Below are 26,736 nucleotides of genomic sequence, written 5' to 3'. Positions count from 1 at the left end.
AGAGGGAAGCAGAGAAAGCCTGTGGGACTGCCGGCGGATTGTGATCATGCATCCTGGATCTCAATAAGTAAACAGAACAAATATTCTCCATCTCTTCTCCTCCTTCTCTGCTCTTCTCACAAGCCATTCCAAGTCCCCTGCCGTCCATTCCCTCATCCTGATCTCTATCTGTTGGCTTCTTCACTTCTTGGCAGTCCGTCTCTCTCATCTCTCTCCACTCCCCACGGCAGCTTTCTTTCATCCCCTCTTTTTTTGCTCCATTTCTCACTGCATTTCTTCAGCTCTCATACTTCTCTCAGCATCAGGTTTTTTTTTCTCTTTACACTCCAACTTCTATCTAACTAATCTTCCCTCCCTTGGTCGTTGTGTCTGTCTATACGTATGCATGAGCGTAACTTTCTCTCTCTGACTATCTCACTAGAAAACTAGAAGGGAGGCTGGAAGAGAGGGTGGTCCTGGTGGCCTCTATCAAGAAGCCGTGAGCAGTGTGGTTGCTTCCTCAGGGAGAGCGCCTCATTAGTGTGAATGGTACACAGGAGAGCATGTAGAGACTGTGTGTATATGTGTCTGTTTGAGTGCCTCTGTCTATAATTAGGAGTCACAGCGAGTAGCGTTGTGGATCAGAGTTAGATAAGTGATCTGGCAGCTAGCCAGCGTTGGAGCTAGCCTCATGCATGTACACACACCCCCACACAGAAAGCTCCCACCACTGTGGATCTTGTGTGGCAGTGAAGCGTGGTTGTTGGGGGATGATTTGGAGTCTGTATCCTCGGAAAAGTACCACCTGCAGATGGCAGGGGCCAGTTGGATGTATCCACTTTTACCTTGACAATATCTGTCTCTAGCTGGAAACCACATCCGCAGATGCACACACCCACACACCTGTACTTTCTCATCTGCCTGTCTGAGGCAGGCAACAAGGGAACCACAACGGGAACCCAAAACAGAGGATCAAAGACATGATACAGCCACACATGTAACATGTGCCTCTTGTATGTTACACACACACAGTCATAATAGGGAATCATTCTTGCCCTCATTCAACCCCAGAAGGGACAACTTACACACATGTGCAAAACACACACATACAACCCTTCCTCCGGCATACGACCTCCACCTGGGTATAGGAATCTTTCATCTCAGCATGACTGCCACTGGGCAGGCTTGCATACCCCACGCTCACAATCTTTCTCGGTCTCGCTCTCTCTCTCCACCACCTGCTACCCATTCCAATATATATATATATATATATATATATATATATATATATATATATATATATATATATATATATATATATATATATATATATATATATATATATATATATATATATATATATATATATATATATATAGGCAAAAGGGAGATCAAAATATAAAAAAGAATATTTGGTTGAAAAAATCCATTACTGAAATTCTGTTTAAAATGCTTCAACAGCGACACCTGCAGGGCGGGAGGAGAAAGGGCAGTGTGTGAAGTGGTGGTGGGGGGAGGCGCAATTGGTGGAGGTGGAGTGGGGGACAGAGGAGGATGGGTGCCTGCTGACCTCTGCAGGGCAGGATCTCTTACATAGGAAGTATTTCTTTTTTTTTTCATGCTAATCTGTGATTGGTCATGACACGTAAAATGACGCTCCAAGGAAGGACATCCTCCCTTACCAATCAACAACCAGAATGCAATATTGACATCAAGTTGGTCCAATGATAGTTTCCAAATTTCATCTTCAATTCTCTCCACTGTAAGGCAGAGTAGCAGCAGTAGATAGCTCCTTGCATTAACCGATGCAACAGCTGGCTTGTTGTAGCAGCCTGAAGGACTCTTTATACATCCATGGAAGGACTGTTGAGGACTGTTGTTAAGCTAACGGGAGAAATTATCTGGACTGGACAGCGCAGCAGCAGCAGGACGCTGCCGGGGAGGCTGGAGAGAGAAGCAACCGGAGAAACAACCAGGAGAGTTAGCTTGTTTGTCATTGTTGCTAATGATATCAGACTGGTTAACCAACAGCCATAAAGTTCTGTTAACTAACAAACAAGATGACCAAGTCACAAATGGATGTTATAACATGAATACTTCATCTCCATGAAAGAAAGAAGACGTCAGATAATGTGAGTCAGATACAGCTTCTCTCTCTCTGTTTCTTTGGTCGCAAATTTAATCTCTGACGGTTTAATGTCTCTGTGTGGCTTTTGTGTGAATTTATCTCCTTAACAAGAATGCAGCTGAGATCATATAATGTGTTGTGGGTGACGTTAGTTTGCTTGTTACAGTGAGCTGTCTGGACTCACTCATTCATTCGTTTTTAATTGAGTGGTTTTTCAGTCACCTGTTGATGTTGTATGATTAGTGAATGAGTGCAAGAGGTCTGGCTACTTGCTTCTGACAGTTTCTTTAGTTCGTTTTTAAGCCGAGCGGTATATTGGGTAATAAGCGTAAAGTAACAGACTAGAATAACAAGTGTTAGGCCTAACTAGTGGTGTAACTGATTGTAGTTGATCCGTGCTCTGTACTGAGCTCCTCTTTGTTTAGAGACAATATGTATATGCTAAATGTCTTTAAAGAAGCAGCCTTTTCACCACTCAAGCAAATAGTTTCATTGGCATATAAAATTGCCCCCCCCCCCGCCCCCCCCACGATTTCATCAGGTGGGACAATGATATAGTTTGATGCAGTTTGTTGTAAGATTCCATGTTGGTTTTCCTCCTGTCCTCCCCAATTTCTTGAGTCATCAGCCGCCACTGATGTATATATATATATATATATATGTACACACTATAAGTGTATACAAGTGGACCACCCCTGCAATACACAAAGACACAAACACAAGTACTAACTTTGTTTGACATCCAACAAATGAAATTGTATGTTTACAAGGCACTTAATCACAAAAAGTTGATGTATTTACAATTCAAATGAATGTACAAAAGTTCAGACAGCTCTGGTCCACCTGGCGCTGTCCCTGTCAGGTCTTTATGGGGCACCGCAAACCACTATATCTTGAAGTAACTGTTTACGACTTTGTTCAAGAGTTTTATGACTGTAGAATAACAAAGATGTAGTGTCTGTGACATCATCTGTAGCTATGAAAATACCTCTTAATGCCTAGAATTTGAGTTTACCACTCTGTCACATTGTCATTTTTTTTGGAGGATGACAATCCAAATTTGGTGGAGCACGAGTGGAGCTCAGTTTAAGTGAACAAGCAGAAACCGTCACAGGTTGTTACAGCCTAATAGACTTGTCAATCAGTGCCCGCAAACATACACCTCTTTAACCCTGATGACTTCTTTATAGAGCTATAATTTACAAAATTGCCACCAAGACACACATGAGGTGCAATTAGCCACAGCTACTAAAAAACACTGTCCTTGAATTCCTAAAGAGAAGTCAGGGTCTTTTCCTTGACTTATACAGTCTGTGTCTTTTTGACACAAGCATCTAGTGGACACAACAAGAAGCGCTTCATGAGGCTGACCTGGCTTCAGCAGTCAGCCACATGGTTGCCACTTGGTTTCACCTTGCTGAATAAATGAGGTTTGGCTCATTAATGTTGTTTGCCCTGCAACAGGTCCAGAAGTGACTAATAATTCAACAGCGCAGCAGTACTATCAGTCCTTGAGGAGTTTAATGAGCAAAAAGAATCACCAACGCACACACATAAACACACACTCAACAAGATGATGAGGGATTTCTTGCAGCAAATCTGGATGTTTGTGTAAAAATAACTCAACTACACACACACACACAGACAAACATACACGCATACATAGGCATGGAAGTGCGTAGGTGCCCTTGCGCAAATGGGGCAAACAAATGAAGCTCTAATGGCTCTTACTGTCTCTTTATGCTTTAACCTTCAGATAAAGGGGTTATTTGCCTGAGAAGCACATGTGCACACACACAAAATTGGGCAAACCACAGGAACAGGTGCATTGTAATTTATGGTTAACATTAGATGTATTATATTGAGTGTGTGTATGTGGAGTCTGGTCTTTGTGTGCATGTATTGTATGAATGCCCGTGTCTATGCGTGTGTAATGTAATTTGAGTGTGGTTGAGAGGAGGGTGAAGGGGTCAAGCCTGTCTGGATGAGGTCAGAGGTCACATGGGTCAATAAAAGGTTCTATGTGCTGTGGCAGGTGGGGTTACAGTTCATAGTGCAATGACAGGCAGGGTTAAAGTTCATACATGAACAGGAAAAGGAAGGCTGGGACATTCACACGTTGGTGCTCTGAATCCTAAAGCATGCTCGACTTCAGTACAATCGAGTACAGTGCGGGTAGGTAGGCAGGTAGGCAGGGAATAGACATGAGAAAAAAGTACACTTTGTTTAGCTTTCCTTCCCGGAGGCATTTTCACTTTGGGAAATTCCTGAACTCCTGAGCATCATCATATTTTTTGTGTAGTGCTTCACAATACAGTATTTAAAATGCAAATTTTTAATACAGTCTGCAGCCTGAAATCATGAGCTTTCCTTTATTTTCATAAAACGACAACAGGCTCATGTTAGAGTGTTTTTTTTTGTTTGGTTTTTTTAAATTTTGCCAGGTAGTTGATGAATTTCCATAACTGAAAACATTTCAAGAAAAGGAGAGAAAAAGAAAGTGCACCTTTAAAACCATGGTGACCACATATTATACTTTGTAATCCCTGATTGGTTGGTTACTTGTTAGGATGCCATGTACCAGTCTTCTTTATAGCATCCTCTTAATACAGGGTAGTATACTGGGGCAAAATATTCAATTTGGTCTTTTCAAATGAGCTAAAATCAAAATACACCTGATTTGGCATGTTAAGCACTTGGATGCCCTCTTAGCTTAGAGAATATGCAGACTGTAGTGTACTTCTCATTGTTCAATATCTGTAACCATGTCATTTGTCAAGATCACTGACTTATAACAGGAATTATCTGCACCATCGAATTGCAATTCAAGAGAAATTATCTGTACCACTGACTTATGCTTGAACAGAGACTTTTCCCCCCACTGACTTACACCACAGAAAATATTACTTTGGCTTTTAGATCGACTTCCAAGAGACGGAGCTGTTCTGTTTTGATTCAACCAGAAAAGAGATTATTTTGATGTCAAGATCCCTTTGGGTCACCATCCCTTGGGGTAAAGTTAGTTAAGATAGGTATAATAGGCAGCATTCTTGTCTACATTACAGGACAAGGCAGTGCAGGAGGCATTCTTTACTCAGAGAGTCTCCATACCAGGACTTGATTTATACATAAACCGGCTCATATTCACCCATCCACCATTGTTTTACTTCACACAACCTGCAGTGGATTCTGTGAAACTATCTGTTTTGAATGGAAGACAGTCAGATATGTCCTGGAGTGTACAAGACATAATGTAATTGTATATTGTATGTTCATCAACGTGAAGACATTTGTCCCTTATTTTACACCAGCAGATACTTTTGGAGAGCATTCCACTTAAGATAGTTGTTAATGAATGTTGAACTCAAGTGTATAAAACCAAATCAAAACTATATCAAAGGTCTCAAAACTTCAACCGATTCTGATTGTGAAAGACAAATGGAATAAGCATTGTATTGGTAGATTTGTGAAGTAAAACAACTGCAGATCAGAGTTTAATTGACCTGTAGAGCCAAGTAGTTTAATCAAGCCTCAGAACAAAGACCCCCTGTTTTCCCATCTAGTACAGTACATTAAGGTAGACCACTACAAGACACAGTCACGTCCAGTCAGGTGATATCAGAACAGAGACACTCACTCAGTTGTCTCCTTGACGACAAAGTAGCGCTCCCATGCGCCTTGATGCCCTGGAAACAGAAGACATGTTGACACAAAGAGCAACCAATAAAAAAAAAAGAGAGAGAGGGACGGAGACAAAGAGGGACTGTTGTTAGATCAGAGGAGAAAGCAATACTTTACTTTGGAATATTTCACAGCAATCATAAATCAACCTACGACACTGCCCGCCCCTCTAATGTGCATTTATCAGTGGCAGACTGTCATTTCTCATTATGTGTAAATAACTGCAAACAGGTCTTTGCAAACTGAACAAATATACACAGTTTCATTGATGCAAAGCAGCTCACAAAGTTGAACGCTGGTTTCTTCTGTCGTCTGTAGACGCTGCCATGCATACATGTACAATTTTCATGTGACTCACTCATATGCTAAGTTTATTCATTCATTCTCTCACTCACTCATAGCCACATGTCTGCTATACGTCTGCTAGTGTCTATGAAAAAACCTGACTACACACTGAACAAGGATTCACTCGTCTCCTTTCATGTTGACCAACTGCGTGAGGTGCTTTGCGTCAATGACACCTGTTTTGATGAACAGAAGAAAAAATAGAGCTAGTGGGTGACACCACAGCAAAGTAGAGGATTTATTAATACTGGTGGTTTGCTCTTCATGTTCCCACACAGGGTTGTTCTTCATGTACCCACACAGGATATGCTTGCCAAAAACTACAAATGTTTCAATTCCACAACAATGTGCTTCGAAGCCATGAGACAAGGACACATCTTTTAGGCAACTGTGCAAACATGAAGGCCCAACTAACAGTATTTCCATGGTATTTTCCTCCACATAGTCTCCTATTTTTTCCATATTAATGTTGTCCCAGCTGGCAATGCCCTATTCCTGTGACTAATTATTTTGAATTTCTGAACTCTGAAACAAACTGCATGAACAAATATGATTAGTGAACACTGCATCCTCTTCTAAGATACCACAGAAAACATATTTGGTCGAGAAACTTGCATTCAAATGATGATTTATTATAATACTGCTGTAAGAGAAATTTATTTTGAGGGGTCCAATGTGGTTTCTGCATTTGGCCAGGAGTATTTTTCATCCTTAAGCCTAAATATGAAGGTCTACTCAGGAGCTGCTTAGTTTTAAGTGGACTTTCAAGCCCATTATATTATTACTCTTACTACCTTAATGCGTGGTTGCTTTGTTATGGTAACATTTAAGGCTGAGCAATCAGTGTGCAGAACACTTGCACATCTTTCATGTTTGGGTGCTGAGTCTAAAAAATTGTACACTGTAAAATGCTCTCTATATTACATTCAGAAAGAGTACAACGTTTCAAGCCCAGATTGGCTCTTCATCACATACAGAGGCATTACGGTGTCGTGAGCCTTTGAGAAACGAATAATATTTAGGGCTGCCCTCTAAATGTCAATGATGGGAGTCACCAGTCGAGAAGCCCCCCGAGTTGAACCTCATTTTGTCAGTCGAATTACTGCACTTTTTTTTCAGCTGCGTCACTGTACACGGAGCAATGCAGGATCACTGCATGGCAGACTATTAACTTTTACAAACCGAGACTTGTCTCAAAATTACCTAAATACAAAACTAACTTGAATGGAAATAGAGAAAGGTGATGTAAATGAAGGGCATCGTGATTTATTTCTCTTTGCTGCTCTCAGCGCTGAATATTAGCAAAGTCGTCTAAACTACCTTTGTACCTGACGCTGGTTCAACCTCCTTTTCTGCCATCCAGTGTGACTGACCCTCACAGGAGAGACGCTCCGTTATGCGCTAAGATTTTATGACCAGGACACACACATGTTTTATTTCTTTGAATGAGTGGAAATCAGATGCTGAACAAAGGCTTTAAAACATGAGTTTTATGCAGCTAAAACATGAAGCTTGACATGTAAGTTGTTGTAGAAGTTAATGAGTGAGGCAGCTGCTGGTGCACTGGACTGTAGAATGAACCGGACGGAGACCGTGAATAATATATTTCCAATAAATCACGATAAATGGTACGTATAAAAATATAAGAACCTTTCTGCCACTGTATCACGGGAAAAGGAGAGGCTGTCCACACACTGAAATTTGCAAGCTCCAAAGATACTCCTCATTAACACTCCTGATGCTATGATACAGTGGAGTGAAGATTATTTATGACACATCACTTTACAGTAAGTTACCTATCTGTAGTAATAAGAAATAAACAAGTAAACTTTGCCCAGAAAACATAAGATATATTAGTACTTTGGATGGCTATTGACAAAATTCATTGTATAGATCACCAGAAACTATTAGACACAGATGTGAATGATGGTTGTAAAATTTAATATTTGCAGTTTGTAAATTTGGAAAATAAATAAAGTATAAGGGATATAAAGGATAGGCTGAAAAGTAGGTGCTACTAGTATAGACAAACTCATAAGTGGTTGAACAAAGTATCTCAAAATCATTTCAAAACCATCCTGACATGCCAACAGATAACTGCTGATCCCAAAAAAAAAAATTAATATTGTCCAGTGTTCCTTTACCATGCTGATCCTCTACAACTTACATTTTAATTTCAAGTAAAACTTCATACACACACACACACACACACACATACACATATACAGCAGCTCTAATCCTATAGCAGGCAGATGGGAAGAGGTCTCGAACAGTAAAACTTGATGGTCACATAAAACACGCTATTCCCCTGAACACAGCCATAACATAATTTCCATCTACAGTATATACTGTATCTATCTATCTATGAAATCTCTTCCGCCTTTACTCTGTATCTAATTAAGGTATGTGCTCTGAATCAGAATTTTTGTTACATGTTTGTACAAATAGAGAGGAGAGGAGAGGGTTAATAAGAGTTAGAGAGAAGCTGTAATAGAGGATGAGGAGTGACAGGGAGGGGCATGGAGGGGTGAAAGAGTAACAGTAATAAAGGAGATGAGGGAGAGGAGGGAGGGAATGTGAATGGAGTGGTATACAGGTGAAAGGCCGACCATAAAGACGAGAATGTTGAAAGGAAGAGTGAAAGGATATCATGGAACGAATGAGAAACATGTAAAGGAAGAAAAGTAAGAAGGGACACAGCAGGAGCAAAAAGGAAATGGTGATAAGAAAGACATGCAGCTGGAGAGCAGGGAGGACAATATGAAGATGGTGAGAGATCAGACCAAGGAAAATAGATGAATAGGTGAGAGATCAGACCAAAGAATATAGATGAATAGGTGAGAGATCAGACTAAAGAAAATAGATTAATATCTAAAAACGTAAGAAAGGAAAAGCAAGGGCATTTTTTATTGAGGGACACAAAAGAGAGGGATTAAGGCAATCATAAAATTTAGAGTAAAGAGGGAGGAAAGATGGAGGGACGAGAAGAGTGACAGACATAAAATGAAGAATGTATAAAAACTCTAAGTAGGGCAGAAAACTGCCTCTCCCGTGCTCAGCCCCCATCTCCTCCTCTCTTTTTCTTTCTTATTTCTATCCCTAGCAGCACCATTACTCAGTAAGGACTACGGCTGTACAAAATGATCTAGTTTACAGGAATAGGAGTTGGAGACCTACATAGTCACAATCAGCACTGGACCGTCCATCCTCCTGCTGAAATTGGCACAGACGTGGAGAGCGCTGATGACGCAGGTTCGTTTGATCTATGTCATCATACATATTGATTCAGGGTTCCCCAACCTCAGGAAGATGCGTAAAGACCGACCCGGGGGCCTCCATTAGATGTGCTCTCTCAACAGGGGGTCTGCTGAACAAGATCCGTGTCACCATCGCACACAGACATAATAAGTGGATATAAGTAAAGGCAAGCCAAACCAAAGCCTTCTTTTTCCCCGGACTCTGTGGATCAATAACTCCGGATAAAAACATCCCCAGAACAAAGGCGTAGAATAAGAATCAGTGTTTGTCCTGTTTTAGTTTGTACACGTGTTAGGACAATCATTTTCACACGGCTGAAAGGTGACACAGGTTGACAAGTGAAATTACTGCCACTGACTGGGGAAAGCTTTAGTTAGTGGTTAACTGTTAAGGAGCATTTATAGAGATGCAGCAAGGTGAAACTAAGGTTATCCACTCTTTGAAGCCTATATAACACTAAGTATTATCAAACAGATATTTATTGATTTACAACATACATGATTTTTAACACATTTTTGTTGAAACTTGTGAATATATGAAGGTACGATCACGTTTTTTTTGTCCTGAGAATGTTCACTCCATCTCCCATTCACTTCTACTGGCGCCTGCACAATGGACGCATGCATTTCCTGTTTCCGTGTGATCTCCAGCTGGGTCCAACTGATGCAGTTCAGAGTTCACCTTTGTTCAACCTGACTGAGCAGATGTGCACAATCTGCCAATAGAAACACAATGCACTGTGTTGTAGCAGACATTTTTCTAGCATGTATCATCACCACAGCCCTATTTAACCAAAAGGTTCTGCTGTCTGTCTCATCCACTCCATTGCTGGGAAGCCAACAACAAAACCTAACATTGTTTTTCATGTTAACAAACAATCCTGTCATCCTAATGTCGTCACTGGAGTACTTTCTTGTTTTATGAATGAAGCGGTGCACAAGTTGTAGTTGCAGCAGTGTCTGTGTTTGACAAATCAGTGACGGTCAGACCTCCAAACACCGCTGTGTAAGTTCCTGAACATCTGGAAAGTACTACCACTGGAGCAGGGACTTTTGATACACCTGAAACTATTGATCAGGAACTAAACTTAGTCCCTGATTCCTCCAGGTTTAGTTTCTGAGTTCCTCAAGAGGTACTTGGTCCCCTGCAGTGAAAACACTGTATATTTAGTACTTTATCACATTAGTAGACCAAAAATGGAGGCATTGCTCTCACAGTGGGATTATAAAAATCGCGGGGATGAAGAACAGATAACTATTTGCTATCTGAGGATGTATCAGATGATGACCTAAACAGCAAGACTGACTGGAGGCCCCAAGACTACAGAAAGTGCAAAAACAACTGACAACATCAATAGTACAAGGCTAAAAAGCTAAACAAACAAAAAAAAAAAGGCTAAAAAATGGACAGCTGTGTCTTGACACAGTTAAAAGCACACAGTCCATTTTAAATAGCAAGGTTGCTTCTTTGTGCTCGCTTTCTTTTTAAATTTGTTTTTTCTTCAAGAATTGTCCTCCACAGGGATGAGATGTCAACAAGCTACACTGCTTTGTGTAGGGTCACACATTTATCTTCAACAACTGTGCGCAGTCTTTGACTGATAACCCGGCCTTGTTATCTGGTCTAAAAACCCAACAAAAAAGAAAGTTGGTTGTATCAATTATACTCATTTATTTTTATATCTGAAAGAAAATGTTACATCTAGTGCATTTCAAATCATTGCTGATTCACTTGTTTCTTACAAAATACTGTAGCAGTAGCAAGTAAATAAGTAATATTTTTGCCATATAGCTAGTTTTTTTTACCATTTACTGTATGAACAAAAAATGCTTATAAACCTTAAATATTATACATGTATGTATAACAATGATTTGTCAGGTCTTGTATGTGAGTTATAGGGACAAACTGCCCAGGCATACGTTTTCCGAGTCCTACCCAAATAAGTGAAGACTGCTCTGACTTTTTTTCTGTCACTCTTTATATGAAATAAACCATCTAGCCCAAAACAGATCATTCTTCTGCACATAAAAAAAGCTACTCCATCTCGCGGTATACTTCTTTTGAGGTGAAGAAAGGAGAAAAACAGAATGAGAGACAAAGAGGGAAAAATCTGCCTGATCCACCTAAATGTTTCTCCATTCAAATGTAATAGCCCACAAACAGACGATAAACGATCCACAACTATCCATCTGCTCCTCTCATCCTTTTCAGAAACTACTACGAAGAGAGGGGATGATAAGAGGGGTGAGTATGCAGCAAGGGGAGAAAGAGGGAGAAAAAAGAGAGGAGAAAAGTAAAGTTGCACAAATCTAGAGAGAATAGAAGAAGACGGAGCAAGAGATTGAGAAAGACAGCGAGAAACGCAACAAGAATGAGCTAACCATCAAGAGCTTTTGATTCCCCCCATAAAACGTTCCTTTTAAGAATGCCCATGAAATTAGCTTGCTGAAAGAAAGCAATCTCAATCGATTCAATCCCCTCTAAAAAACTTTCAAACAGCCACCATACCTCCAGCTCTTAAGAGTCTCTGCGGGACATAAAATAGCTTCTCGCCTTTTATCACTAACCCCCCCCCCTCCTCCCTCTGTCTTACTCTTTCTCAGTTTCCCTTTCACCTTACCTGCCATTTCTTCATTGGCACACTGACAGAAAGAGTAGAAATCTTTATGTGCAGAATAGAAAAATGAGGGTCGGTCCACTCTTTTCAATTTCTGTTTGGCTCTCTCGTTACACTGTCACTTGTCAGCTTCAGGTGGATATGTGGGTCTTCTTTAACAGCACTCTTGACGAGGTCCCTGAATATCATACGTAGTGTCTCATACTCAGATGCTTTTTTAACATATCTAAAGACTGTTTGAGTATCTGACCGTAGAGGTTAAAATTACGGACAACCTAAATAATATTTAGGTATAAACTACAGTACGTGTACTACTGCACTAACTGATATGAATACTTAAAAAGAAACCAGTAATGACAAAATATGTTAGTACAAGTAACATGTAAGCTTTTAGTCATTGCAGAAGTTACACTTTTTCCAGTATCCTGAAAATCAAGTTTGGTTGATTATGAGGCACTACTTTTTTTTTTACTATATTGTACATTCGGTTCACCTGTGTAAATTTAAGAAAATAAATTACTGTAGGAGTAGTAGAGAATAAATTGTAGGTGCGCAATTAACACAGAATGTTCAGGTCTTCATGATACCTATGAAATAACAGTCGATTTCCATTTAACTATGGCTGTGAAACTCACCAGATTGACATGTATGGACCTGAACACAAAGCAAATGCTCATTGAGAGTACGACTGTTAATAAGTGTGCCAAGTACTCAAGCAATTAAATAAGATTTCCTTTTCTTGCCCTTCCTAGTACTCAGCAAGACAAGGTAGCCCTGTTAAAGGAGAACAAAAGAGGAACTTTGAAGTAAGTTGGCCCAAAGTTGTTTTCTGTGGGACAGAGTGTGGGGGAGAGTGTTCCCAGGACAGAGTGTCTGACGGTGGGAAACCAGGGCAGGAGAATCCCTGATGGATTCCTGGAGCCCTGGAAATCTAAACCTGGGTGAGAGGAGAGGCGAGCGGTGGGGAGGAGAGGAGAGGAGAGGATAGGAAAGGAGAGGAGAGGAGAGGAGAGGAGAGGAGAGGAGAAGAGAGGAGAGGAGAGGAGAGGAGAGGAGAAGAATGTCTGAAACTTAACTTCTACACTTTCAGGGATCAGTGAACAGAAACAGGTGGAAGAGAATCAGGCGGACAATAAAATGAGGAAAAGTAGGAGGACGTTCCAGAAAATAAGGAGAGTGAGGAAGAGGGAGAGAGGATGAGTAAAATGGTCGACCTCGTGAAGTGGCAGAAGCAGTAGAAATAGCTGCCCCACTTGTAGACACACTTTCTGTTGCTAACCGACTGTCCTCGATGCACTGGGGTAGCTAACCTATATAGGCCTGCTCCATGCTGCAGCATGTCCCACACACTCTCAAACACACAAGAACACACACTCTCGCTGTCTCTCTCACTCATACACACAGGCATGCACACATGGGTGGGAGAAGGGGGGCTAAAATCAGGCCGCACATGCTGTAAGCTATTGCTGAGTTAAGTCACCTGTGCTGCTAGCCTAGCTTGCTAGCGGGCAGCCAGCTGCTCCTCTAATTAAGAGCCCATCTACTCAAGAGGCCTGAGCATATGGAAGTCTCTATAGCCAGGTACTGGTCTTATAATAGAAAGCAATGCCATATGGTTGAGCACTAGCCAGACTTCCTAAAGTTGGACACACTGTTTAAGGAAGCTAAGCTCATTGTGGACCTGAGTAGACATTAGTGAACAGGTTTTGGGAGCTACTTCATATCTAAAAATTTTAGACAATGATGAACGCAATCAACAGATGCTTTAATCCATTTGAAGGGAGCATTATATTATAGGTCTGGTAGGTTGACATCACTAATATGTTTATCCACCTGCTGAATAGATGAGTCCCTTAGTGGCACTACTTGAATTCAAATGACTTACCAGCTAATTAATCAAACCACTCCACCTCAGAGAGGTGATACAATTGAGTGAATATTTAAAGATTAAAATCGCTCCTCACCAGAAATTCTTTTTCTTGGCAAGAGCACAAACAGGGCGTCTTTCTCACTGCCCTCCTGGTGAGGCAAATCAAGGTGATTATCTGAAATTAGTGTTAATGAAATTAATCAAAATTAATCAGAATGTAAGAAAGAATTATGATAACCGCAGGGTATCAACCAATTTATGAATCAGTAACCTCCATACAGTCAGATTTTTCTCTGGACTCTTTGCCTGCTAGAAAACATCTGGACAAACAGTAAGCAAACAAAGCAGTTCAACTAAATGTATGCTCTGTTAATCACCATACTAATGTGTGAATAATGCCACATGAGGCATGGCAACACATAAACACATACAAACAACCACAATAAAGAGTGAATTATACTGTCTGGGGCGCAATTGCAACCTATTTGACTGAAGTTACATTGACACTTTCAACAGCATTTTTATTGATTTTACTGTCCAAGGCCAGGACTAATGGCTGTTTCTCAAAACAAACACACACACACACACAAACACATGCATATAGGCAGACACACAGGCAATGACAAACACATAGACATACAAATTTGCACACAAACATAATGCACACACAAACCCATGCCTTTACTTGCTTAAGCCTCCAGAACCAATTATGTGAGGCCATTTCAGGCTACATTATGAAAATTGTATTAATAAGTGATGGCTGTGTGTGTCTGTGAGGGAGTAAGAGCAAGAGTGATGAGCATAAGAAACTTTAAGTGCAGAAAAAGAAAAAAAATGATAAAAGAAGAATTATGACAGTTATGGTAAAATGATAGGATTCGGGGCTGTAACTTCATGCGAACACAGCCAGGAAAGTGGCATTTTTCTGAAGCACAGTGAGGTGTTTTCTTCGCCTGCACCTGTTTTGGTGACTTGCTGTGAACAGCCGAAGAAACACAGGCACAGTATGGGGAGTGTGACTAGCAATCCAGCAGAGCACTGCAATTGTGTTGTCAGGATTTACCACGTTTTATGCCATCTACAGTTCTGTCTGTTTGGATCCATTCAACAGAACTCTGTGCAAAGTGCACCCAAGAGCCGTGCTGTTTATCATTTTCATTGGTGGAGGCACAACCTACACAGAACTCTCTAAAATCAAAGATTCAATACTGTATATATGGTTTACTTGTGTTTCACTTTTGTTTTCTGACCAGTAGACACGTCTATCGTATTGAATTGCATGTGCATTGAAAGAATATATCCAGTATAATAATATTTCCAGCAAAACAGAACAAAGATTTTTCTCTGGTTCTTATCACCAAATTTAATCCACAACAGCTTGCATGTAAGAAGGCTTGTCCATTCAGCTGATTAACTCCCTTTACTGCCATCTGAGAGTGGCAGGTATGTGTACCATATGCAGTCTCTAATTTGAGTGGTGTGCATTGTCAAAGTGTAAATACACACACCAGATCCACTGTGAATACTATAATCATATCTTGCCCCAACACCACCACGAAGTTGTTGCATAATAACCACAAAAACCGTACACATGAAATTAGTCGGTCATATTCTGGTATTCTGTACAGCCTGCTAGTTTATAAAGTAGAAATCATGACGGGTTTTGGACATGTTGATATTGTCAAGATGAACTGTACAAGCAAGATTAATTAGTTCCATGAAAAGATATTCTCTTAACTCACTAAGTCAGAGAACACGCTCAGGATCTTCAGTCATCTTCTTGTTTCAAGTGGGTTGGGTCAATTTAGTGGCAGTAGAGCAGAATCATGGCAGCCTAATTGGCCATGATTGCAACAGCCTCCAAAAAATCCATCGATAATTTATGGGCATTCTTGGTTTGCCGTGTCCTCTCAACACAGAATACCATAAGCGCACCATTTTGTCCTCAGCACATTGTTCACTTGACTGCACTTTGCACCTCAAATCACACAAAACTACCATTCTCAATTTCTTTCTCTGTCTCTCTGGTATATGCCTTAAATGACAGCAGAACTTGAATAACCAATACAATTTATAACTGATAACTTTGTACTTGTACTATAATTTTACAGAACAAGCACAGTCAGAGATGCACCGCTGCTCATGCAGACATTTACATCACGTTGCCGTCACTGTAAAAGAGGATATCAGGATCCTCACATTAATCATTTTTGTGCTAAAAAGCAAATTATATTCTGTGTTCAACTCTTTGCTTCTAAGAAAAAGAATCAGCTTGGAATTAAATCATTTTTAGGGCAAGGCCACTTTGGCCTTTGATAAATACAAATTTATTGCAGGCAAAATGTAGGGCACCAAGGTCTAAACCAATGGTGCAATAATAATAAGTGATAATTACTTTGTATGAAGACAAAACAGTATACAATCGGATAGGAGTCAGTGTATTGAAAAACAGTACTAAGTTTATAAAAACCGTACACTAAATGTTTGACTTTTCCACAAAATGCTGTCTGATTGATTTTTTTTTTTTTCAAATGTGAACAATTCATTATATTAATTGTTATTGTTCCTATAGGACTGAATGGGCGCCATTTTTAGTCCGGTATCCAGCTCTTATAATGCATCCATGGATTTCACTGCAAGTTATAAACTCTGTGTACGTTCGTAGTTAGCTAACAACTAAACTTTAAAACACAACGTGTATTAATACTTACACTGTACAGTGTAAGTTTAGCTGTTTGTACTTATCACATAACATTTATTGTTAGCTTATGTTAGTCAAGGGTAAGCTGTTAATGTTTGCATTAACATTACACATATTTGCAGGAATGGGAGAAATCTTGTGCTACTGTCGATGTCCTGCTTGATGATGGAGACACTGGGAAACGTGAGTTCGTTTCTTTACTGTGTTGCATATTGTTTTAAATGAGCAAATCTGCAGCTTTCTTTTAAGGGCACAACAGTCAGCTCAAAACAGGGCATGTCAAACTGGCCGTGCGGGTAGTTAATTTTAGAAAGGGCTTTACAGCCACACTCCGGGGCATCCACAGCACTGGCCGTTTAGCCGTGGTATAATTCCTGCCCTGAAAGAATGTACAATACATGCTCTGTATCAGGCCATAGCTGAAGTTCACAGTAGTGGAAAGGTTATTTGGTGTTGTGTAGCATATACATGAAACTCAACAGAAGGAACATTTCTGTTATGTGCAAATAATGGATATTTCTGCACTCGACACTGCATGAGTAAAGTCAAACATTATCTGTTGTTTGTGTGTGTGTGTAGGTCAGTGTGTGTTAGTGTGGGTATTATGCACCCACTCACTCACACAATGACACAGCTTTCCACCTTTAACAATGTTTCCTGCCAACTTTACACACAGCAGGATTAAAGGTATAAAAGACGTTTTTGAGCAGAAGAGAAGATGAAAAAAGAGCTTTAAAAGAAAGAAAAAAGAAACAAAGAAATAGACCCTAAAACTCTGTTCCTGATTCCATTACATGCAGCCATTTTTAGACAGTCATCCATTAAGTCTGCTCCGTTCCCATACTGTCAGCCCCTAGTGAAGCCAAAGAGGCCATGTCAACTGAGGGCATTGGTGTAAGAAACAGCACAGCACCCTCCCTGAGCACTGTGAGAATTGGATGAAGGAGGGGAGGAGCAGGTAGTGGACTATAATATGAATGTCACTGCGGTACAACATCTTCAGAAAGACAGATGGATTAGAGCTTTAGCTCGACGTGAAAAGCTGCTCTTAAAAAGATGGGAAAGAAGGAAGAAGGAAGGAAGGGCAGAAAGATTGGCTGCTGTGGCTCAGCATTAAATGCATTGTCACAGATAGGATGACAAATTAAGAGGATAGAGAAGGAAAGGGTTTGCAGTGAAGACTTTTGTTAAAACCGAGCCTCATTTAGTAGATGTTTTATCTCACCTCCGGCCCCATGTGTTCTGTCTGTGTTGTGCGGTCAGTCATTTGGCAGTCTTTCATCTTCAGGGCAGCTTTGGCACTCTCCTGCATACAAAACAAACACACACCCATCAGCCATGTCCAAAAAAGAAAAAAAAAGAAAATCAAATAAATCAGAACAACTAAATGCTCTCCCAGCAGATTTAAACCTCGCACAGTACAGTATAGTTAGCTTTTGTTTCTATGATTAAAAGACACAACCTCAACAAACCTTAATCCTTTTCTCTCCGTTTGCTCCCTCTCCTGGAAATCAAAGAGGTCATAAAACTGGTCTGAATTGCTGGACAACTTTTCTACAGCCAAATATTAGAGCAGGGAGCCTCCGCAAAGTGCACCATTGGAAAAGAATTCATAAAAAGTGACAGCTAGTGCTGGCCAGTCCGCTAGAAGGTCCTTCTAGGAGATAATTAATAGGTTTCCACTGGCAGATTTACAGATGGAAGTGTAGAGAGAAAAGCTTTGGCCCTTTCCCTCGAAATACAGCACTTTTACCTTGACCAAGAACCTGTGGACTCCTGTGTAACCTCTATGGGATTATTTTGAAAAGGGAGGTTGCATGTCCTCTGAATGATAGGAACCCAGCATATTTCCACCGGGAGCATTTTATTACAATGTCACTAATCATTCTGACATGCTTGCCCCACACTGCTCATGGGTAAGGGAAAAGAATGGGTTGAAAGTTGCAGTGGCTATGAAATATTGAGAATTTCATTAACCTTGATTAAAATTAATCAGCCAAATTAGGACAAGGTTCAAGGATGGGTTTATGGTAAGAAGAAATTAGAAAAATGAAAGATAGATAATTTATGATATAGCTCTAAACCCAAATGTATACTGTACTGTTCAAAGCCAGCAAAAGTGAGCTGACAGATTGAGTTAAAAAAAATCTGTTTTCATTAGTCATGCCCATGCCTACATGAAAAGCAAGGGAGGATTTCTGCATGCTAAATGTTGCGGTTAGAGCGCGGTCCTTCAACAAAATGCATCAGCAGAGAGAGGAAAACTCATAAAAAGTGACAGCTAGTGATGGCCAGCGAGCTAGCAGGTCCTTCTAGGAGATAATTAATAGGTTTTCACTGGAAGATTTACAGACGGAGGCAGAGCGAGAGCGGAGAGCGTTGACTATGAGCTGCCCTTTCCTTCAAAACGCTGCACTTGGCAAGGTTTCCTTTTTAGACTGTCTCTTACCCATACAGACATGTATACACACTCACCAATGTTCACAAGCACAACATATCCCCCAAAATGCACATCTTCATCAATTTGAAGCAATGACAGAATTACCTTCGTTCCAAGGGCATTTGGTGTCGATAAAAATAAGGTTAGGCTTTGGCTGCTGCAGCAGCAAGGATACAGCCAAGTATCAGTACACACAAATAGATATATGCGGAGTTTTGCTCAAAAAAACACACACGCAGTATTTGTCTGGAAATCAAATCCAGCTCGTGGCAGGAACCAGAACATCCCTGTCAGAGAGAAATGCCAAACAGATGAATACACACACCCAAACACACACATTCAAGGCTGATCAGCATCTGTGTGTGTTTGTGCATGCAAAGGCAATTGCATGCCCTAAAGACTGATTGATGGATCCATGCGTAATGCGGGTGGGGGAAAAAAAACAAACAAAAAAAAACACTCAGTCATTTGGTGTCTTCACCACGTCACCATATGGGAGAAATTCAGAGAGAGAAGAAGAAACAAAAAGTGTAGAAACAAGAAAGGAAAGAAAAAATGAAAGAATCGGAGAGGGTCACACAGTAAATAGAAGAGGGTGATAAAACTGTATCCAGACTTGGAGACTTAAAGGGTAAATTAGGTGAAATTTCATATTTTTCCTGACCAAGACTGATATCCTTTGTGTCATAGACCTCTGTTGTTGTCCACAAACTACTAAAGATTCATCAAGAGGCAACGCCATTGCACACAGGATGACATGATACTATTTGACTCAGTCCCACATACACCGTCCTCACAAATGATCACACCTCACAAGTGCACCGCATCTGCAGCTGAAAATAGTCCCAAACAAATGGGCTATTTACACCTGCTTGAGTAATGTTCGCTCAACACTACAGTGCACAGCTGTCTACTGCTTCATTTATACTTCCAAGTAGATGCGTACACGGACAGCTGCGGACACCACGGACGGGTCTGTTTATACTACCCTCTGGGGTCTACTTGGAGGATGCGTTCTACACATGCGCATTAGATCGCTGTCTACTCGAACACAGCGTTGTGACCGTGCGGACTAGTGCGGATAGGTCCATGTGGGCACAACAAATTGCAGGTATGCGGATGTCTGCACAGAGCCTACCCGTACGCCCTCTGATGACGAAGTTTATGTCACGCGGACCCTAGCTGACCCTCGTGGAACCTCATGGACTCGTGGAGACAGAAGGAATAATTTCAGCTTTAGGAAACTTGTTATTCTTGTTCCTACTCTTGAGTGATTCTATGTGTGCACCCATATAGTGCAGAGATATATTTGACAGTCATGGATCAGACCAATAAGAAATTTTACTAGTTTCAGTCATTTCGTGCACAAATCCAAGTACATATCAAAGTTCCTGAAACATTTAGGTTAAATTAATTCCTGTTAATAACCTTCTCAATCAAAACACCTTAAGACTTTGATCATCTTAAATCTTTATCACATCTAAAAATATAAGATCTAGCAGCCTCCAGAAAAATCAATCAACCTAAAGGCCCTGAAGACTTCAACGATTAAATACCATCATCTTTAAAAAAAAAAGTCATACTTCTTCTTTAACTTCAGATCAACTCATTTAAAGTGTTTCATTTAATGAATTGCATTTCCTTTTGAAATTAAATTATGCTTCAATGAAAAATAAATTATAGATGATAATAGGCTGCTGCATGTATTCATTAAAAATAAAACTAACTACAAGAAATGCTTCAATGCAATTAAAAAGGTGTTTTACTATGTGACCGTACAGATGTCACACTGGCTGTAGGCATTGATTTGATTGAAAACTGTTAAACAGTAGCATCTTGGTGTGGATATTGCACAAGAAAAAAGCTGCAGATGTGAACAGACTCCAGACACACCTCTGTTTTGGGGAATTCTACCTGTGCATGCATTTAATGCCTCAGGTAAGTCTGAGGTCTGGATACAAATGTGCTCAATTTGACTTTGCATTAAGTGCACTGATGAATACACCCCACAGAGGAAGACAAGAGAGAAAGAGAGCTGCTTCTAACAGGGAGGGAGACTGTTCTCACACTTAAAAGAGAGCAAAAGGAGAGAGACAAGGAAGAGTGAGGAAAACGAGATGCGAGCGCCAAAAAGTGATCAAACAAACAGATGCCAAATGAGACTCATGTCAGTGGGTTGGATTGGCATCTCTCACGATATCGCCATAACACTGGCATTATCCTGCTAAGGCCTGGCATAATGTCCGCGTTTCATCGCTTTTATGGAACAGGTGACAAATTACAGACGTGTAGATGACGATTAACAATGTTGCCATACGGACCAATTTCGCAGAGGATCCAACAATTGAGTTTCTAAATGGGTGGAAAAAAATATATGTATTTTGCATTTAAATCTCTATATTTCATGAGTATAATTTGGTTATTCCACATATCCAAACATGGGAATGACTCTATGCATCCCTTCCCTGTCTACGGAGACAATTTTCAAAAACATTATACTTTCTGCTTGGCTGGACTGGATCCCCAGTAATTCTGTTATTACATTAAGCTTGCAGAATAAGCAGTTTACATTAACAAAGATGGAAAAGATGGGCTTCCTGGTGCCACGCCATGTGATATTGATGGTGTGACTTCGAGCCAACTCTAAACCATTCTCACATTCATTTCCTCAGTATTTTTGTGGTCAGCCTGTCCTGTCACTACGCCCTCTGCTGCATGTGGTCTCATGTATCAGAAAAGAGAGGGAAAAAAAACTGACAACGCTGCTTTGCTAAATCATTAAAAAAAAAACTTAAACTTTCTGCTCTTTGAAATGTTTTTTTTAAACCTTTCTAAAAAGGAAGGATGTTTTTTGTGCTCAAAAGGGAATGAAAGGACTTGTGCTTCAAAGGCAATTAGTCTTTAATTCATATGCAATAAAACAAATAATTTAAAAATATTCAATCTGATTTAATTATTCATTTCAAAGTTTAGAAAAACAAAGACCAAGAAAAAGAAATTGTGACGGAGCTAAAGTTAGATGAGCAAACCTTAGATTTCTTTTTGTCTGAGACAACATCTTGCTTCTCTTACTTGTTACAAGGATTTTTCAATATTCTGGAAACATTTTTGCTTTACTGGATTCATTTATAGTTCCCATGATTGCACAGCCTGTATAAAAATCACTGAATGATCATCATCAGAACAGTCAATCTTCTGACTGGTAATGTAGCTGTGGCAACATCGACCATTTTTTAAAGTATGTCAGGGAGCTGTCATCTTTATGAGTATTTGTGAAAAAGTCCTTTGAGAGATCCTGCTAAGTAATTTCTTTGTAGCGTTAGCAAAACTAAACTGTCATGTCACAGCTGAGAACAAATTATACTGCAATGTGAGAGGACAATATTCTGACTGTCCAAGTGGGTTCTGTTGTTTAAAAGAATCAAAATAATCCTGCAAACATTCACACATGATGCAAACAGGACGTCAGACATCAAGAAAAACACAATTTTTTTATATGACATTCATACAAGATCCCAAACCTGCCTGTTATTGTCTTTGTTAAGTCAATTAATCTTACCAGTTCACTCTGGAGTCTGAGAATCAGCTCATCTTTTTCTCTCAGTTGTTGCAGCAAGGCCTCCTCTCTGCCAGGATCCTAAATACAAGAAACAAGACACCATGTTACATATTACTCGGGTCACTGCAGACAGCAGTGATTTATCTAAGGGACCACATTCCTGCAAAAGCAATAGATAGAACCACAGAGAATGACAACATACAAAGGTGTTGTGTGTGTGTGCGTGTGTATTCATCTGGCTGTTTCCATAAATGTTTATGTGTGTTTGCAAGTGTTTTATGTGCATTTATGAGCACGTTTGTTGCTGGTCTTGCTGGTGTGTGCATGTACGTAATAAAGTTGTCATGCGGTGCATGCTGCAGGACCGTGATCTCCTCTACTCTCTATGTCTCTGTGATAAACTTGGTGTGTCCTATGGTGGCACCCCAGAGCACATAGCACTTTAATTTGACCTTGTGCTGTGTCAGGGGACATTACTGTGGGGAAGAAGAAGGGGAGCAACAGAGACAGAAGACAGAAGAGGGAGGAGAATAATAATACTAATAAAATTAACTTTATTTTTATGGCATCTTTCAAAACACGTTACAAAGTGCTTCACAGCAAAAAAAAGAAGTTATAAATGATTCTAAAATTGGCAGTCATTAAAATGTGCTTGATGTATTCATGTTTATGATAGTAGCTGTGATCATTATTCAGCTTGTTTGTGTCATTTGTCCACTGCACAAATAAGTTCCTCTAATAAAATACATTGACATGATTTATGGTTTACATTTTTTGAATTGGAAACAGCCAACAGATTAAGTCTGCCAACCTGATTTTCACTGTCGGGGTTTCGTAAAGACCTTGGATGGACTGTGAAACAGCCAAGAGGGAGCTGCCAGAGGATCTCAAGCTGCACACTGTCTCATGGGGAGGTTGAAAAATAAGAAATGAGGCTGGACTCCAGACCTTGCCGTTATCATTAAAATATTAACTCGATTTCTGAACGGACACATAGCTACAGTAAAATGTGGACAGAGAGGAATACAAGAAGGGAGATAACAAGTGGAAAGGAATAAGTGCGGTAGGCTAGAGAGATAAGATGGAGAGAACTAAATGACAGACAGAGAGACCTCCATTACCTCTTCAAGGACATAAAAGCAGAGGAGAAAAAGAGGGGCAAGCAAACAGGAGGGAAAATGAGGGGGGGAAACATGAGGGAAGGGGGACAGAAAAAGAGGAGAGATGGAGACAAGGAGAGGACAGAGAGGGCCCGAGGCTGAGCATGATGGTCTGTAACCATGGGGAGCCATCTAGCTAAAGGACAGACAGAGAGTCAGGGGTGGACCACAGGGAACCATATAGCTACAACGGCGCTCTCTAAATCACCCTTATAATGCATGCGCAGACAGTCAGCCTGTGAATTTTTGGCAACTGACATCAAAATTCAGAAATGTAAAAATCGAAACTGTAAATTAGCAGCATTGGAAGTATTCCAATTTTGGCGGTAACTAGAAATGTAACTAATTACTTTTTCAAACTAAATAGCTCAATTACTGAAATTTAAATGGGATTGTTACTGTTGTCTTATGTGAAAATAGTGGACAACTGCAGACGATAGCAGACAAATGCAGCCTATTCCCCCGAATATTCCGGTTTATGACTTAACATCACCCGACCTTATGGTGGCGCAAGTGAATCAATCAATCAGCATTAGACTAACTTTGACTAAAGGTTTGCACTGCATTTGGGAAACAGGCCTTTATGTTCTCTTCCCCTGCAGCCTGGAACCACTTGCAGACAGATTTACAGCTAGATGAGCTGATCCCGATTAGGGTATTTAAAAATGTAGTGATGGGTTTAGAGGAAAATTCATTTGGAATTTGTAATTGCTTCCCTAGCTAGATCTGTTTCCTCCTGTCAGTCTTTTTAGACATATGATTCTGTGAGCTGCGTTGTTTTATGTGTTTTTAATTGTTTTCTTGTATGTTGTTTGAAACACTGCATTGCTGCTATCATGGCCAGGGCTCCCTTAAAAAAAGAGATCTTGTAATCTCAACAGGATTCACTTGGTTAAATAAAGGTTTAATTTAAAAACAAACAAACAAAAAAAACAACAAAATGGCTGACAGTTCAGGCAATGTGAGCTTCCTGTCCTGGAAATATGGATATTATTTTTCCTTCCTTGAGATCAAGGATAAATATATACTGGTGAGTCGTCTACGTGCAGGTGGACTATCTATTAGGCCTATCGTGATAAAAAATTACTGTCAAATGTCTGAGAAACAGTTATTTCATTTTATACTGAAAAAAGAGTATTAAAACTGACTTTTGTACTAGTGCTTGATTTGAAGGCCTGTCGAGGCTACAGTAAATAGGCCTATCAAATCATATCTATTGTGTTTTATTGTTCCACTACTTACTTTTCATCACAGTGATAATAGCTACAATGATGCAGTAGATAAAATTTGACGGTTGTCTTGACCCACACTGTGCCACAGCAACACTAAAATAACACAGCTATGTGTGCATTAATAAGAGAACCGAAGCAGACATTTAAAAGTAATGCAAAAGTTACTTTCCCTAGTAATTAATTACTTTTATATGCAGTAATTGGTAAAGTAACTAGTTACTAGTAATTAACTACTAATTTTCAGTAACCTACACAACACTCTACATGAGTGTGTTATATCATGATTGTAATAATGATAGTAAAAAGCCAGACCTAAAATATCTTTAAGGAAGCATAGAAAATGTTATACTGGCTGCATGATAAAGACACTTGTTGAATGTGGAGGGAGATTAATTTAATTCACAGTGAAGTGTACTTAAGTGTAGAGTGTTTTCTGATTGAATGGCAAACTAAGAGCAAGAATATTATCAAGGACCACGGGAAGATTCTGGTAACACTGAGACATTTTACGCAACACTTTGATACACATTTTCATAGTGCATGCAACATGATTTGATGGTTAATAGTAAAAGAAGATTGTTTTTTTTTAGAAAGGGTGATGTCATTGCCTCACAATTATGCCAATAAACACTTCCCATCCTAACCTGACAGAGAGCAGTGCCGTGTTTCCCATTTCAGGGAATTATCATGTCCAATACAACGAAGATTTCTGCAATGTGTCTCAAAACATGTTTTGATGGGTTTTATTGGCTGGCATAGTCAGTGTACAGGTGTTATTAATATTGAGGTCTGTGATTGGGCTTTACTTAGGCAAAAGATAATGGTCGAGGAGGACAAAAGTTAAAGTAAAAGCTTCTCTGTGTGCCTCCATGGTGATAAAACCGGTGACAGAATACATTTCCTCTTAAAAAACAGAAAAATAATTAACAAAAACAAAACCCAGCAGTGTTGAATCAGACTGGACTGTTTACCTGGCTTTACAGGGGAGTTACCGTTATTTCTAGATAATAAGGATATTTCTTCTGCCACTAGCACTCACGCACGTACAAACACGACACAAAAATTACTAACATGGGATTTGGATGGGACTGAAAAACCACTAACATGCTGTGACAATTACTACATTAGTCAGCCTCTAAAATTAATCTCACCCGGATAGGACTGAAGGCTGTTCTAAATGAGTCTGGCTACAGCGGCACAGTGTGTATGCTTCTGTGCCCTGTGTGTGTGTGTGTGTGTGTGTGTGTGTGTTACACCGCATGTATATGATTGGTTGTGTTTTTTTTTCAGAAAAGGCTTATGACTAAATCCATGTAGACTTTATTGACGTGTGTGGTTTGTTTATAGGTCAGACAAGACCAAAAGTGTATAGATAGAGAAAAAGGTAGAGAGATGGGTGAACGCCGTGAGAGAACTGACTCACACTGACGGTGAAGAGAAAAAGATTTTGATTTGAATTAAATTGACTCACGACCATGATTACATGGTATGAAGTACAAACAACACATACAATACAATTATAACACAACAATGGCACCTTGAGGGAAAGAAGTACAACATAAATTACTCAAACAAAGGTAGAACGTTGTTCAAAAAGGCACCTAATCTACAACTAACTTTTGTCCTGACTATAATATCAAAATTAATTCAAACATGGATGGATGGTTTAAACAGTACATTGGCAAGTACTTTTCTCTATAACTATGCTTACATTCTTGCAGTCAAACAAAATGTAATACTCATCTACCAGACCACCAGTTTATTAA

General features: G+C 39.9%; 1 protein-coding gene across 3 annotated transcripts in view; it reads right to left on the bottom strand.

Annotated features, from left to right (window-relative positions):
- The window catches only part of ccser1 (coiled-coil serine-rich protein 1), a 123,298-nt gene that overhangs the window by 44,005 nt on the left and 52,557 nt on the right, over positions 1-26,736 (bottom strand). For 2 of the 3 annotated variants that reach the window (XM_067612124.1, XM_067612138.1), the window contains exons 9-10: positions 22,579-22,656; positions 17,805-17,885 (exon numbers count right to left, since the gene is read on the bottom strand). In XM_067612124.1, the coding sequence (XP_067468225.1) occupies positions 17,805-17,885; positions 22,579-22,656 (159 nt within the window). Of the gene's footprint in view, positions 1-3,666; positions 5,794-17,804; positions 17,886-22,578; positions 22,657-26,736 lie in introns of those variants that run through there. The other variant, XM_067612132.1, reaches the window with a different exon arrangement.

Source organism: Thunnus thynnus, chromosome 2 (assembly GCF_963924715.1).
Source record: "Thunnus thynnus chromosome 2, fThuThy2.1, whole genome shotgun sequence".
Taxonomy (NCBI): Eukaryota; Metazoa; Chordata; class Actinopteri; order Scombriformes; family Scombridae; genus Thunnus; species Thunnus thynnus.
The sequence above is the reverse complement of the archived record's forward strand: the minus strand, read 5'-3'. Positions and strand labels throughout refer to the sequence as shown.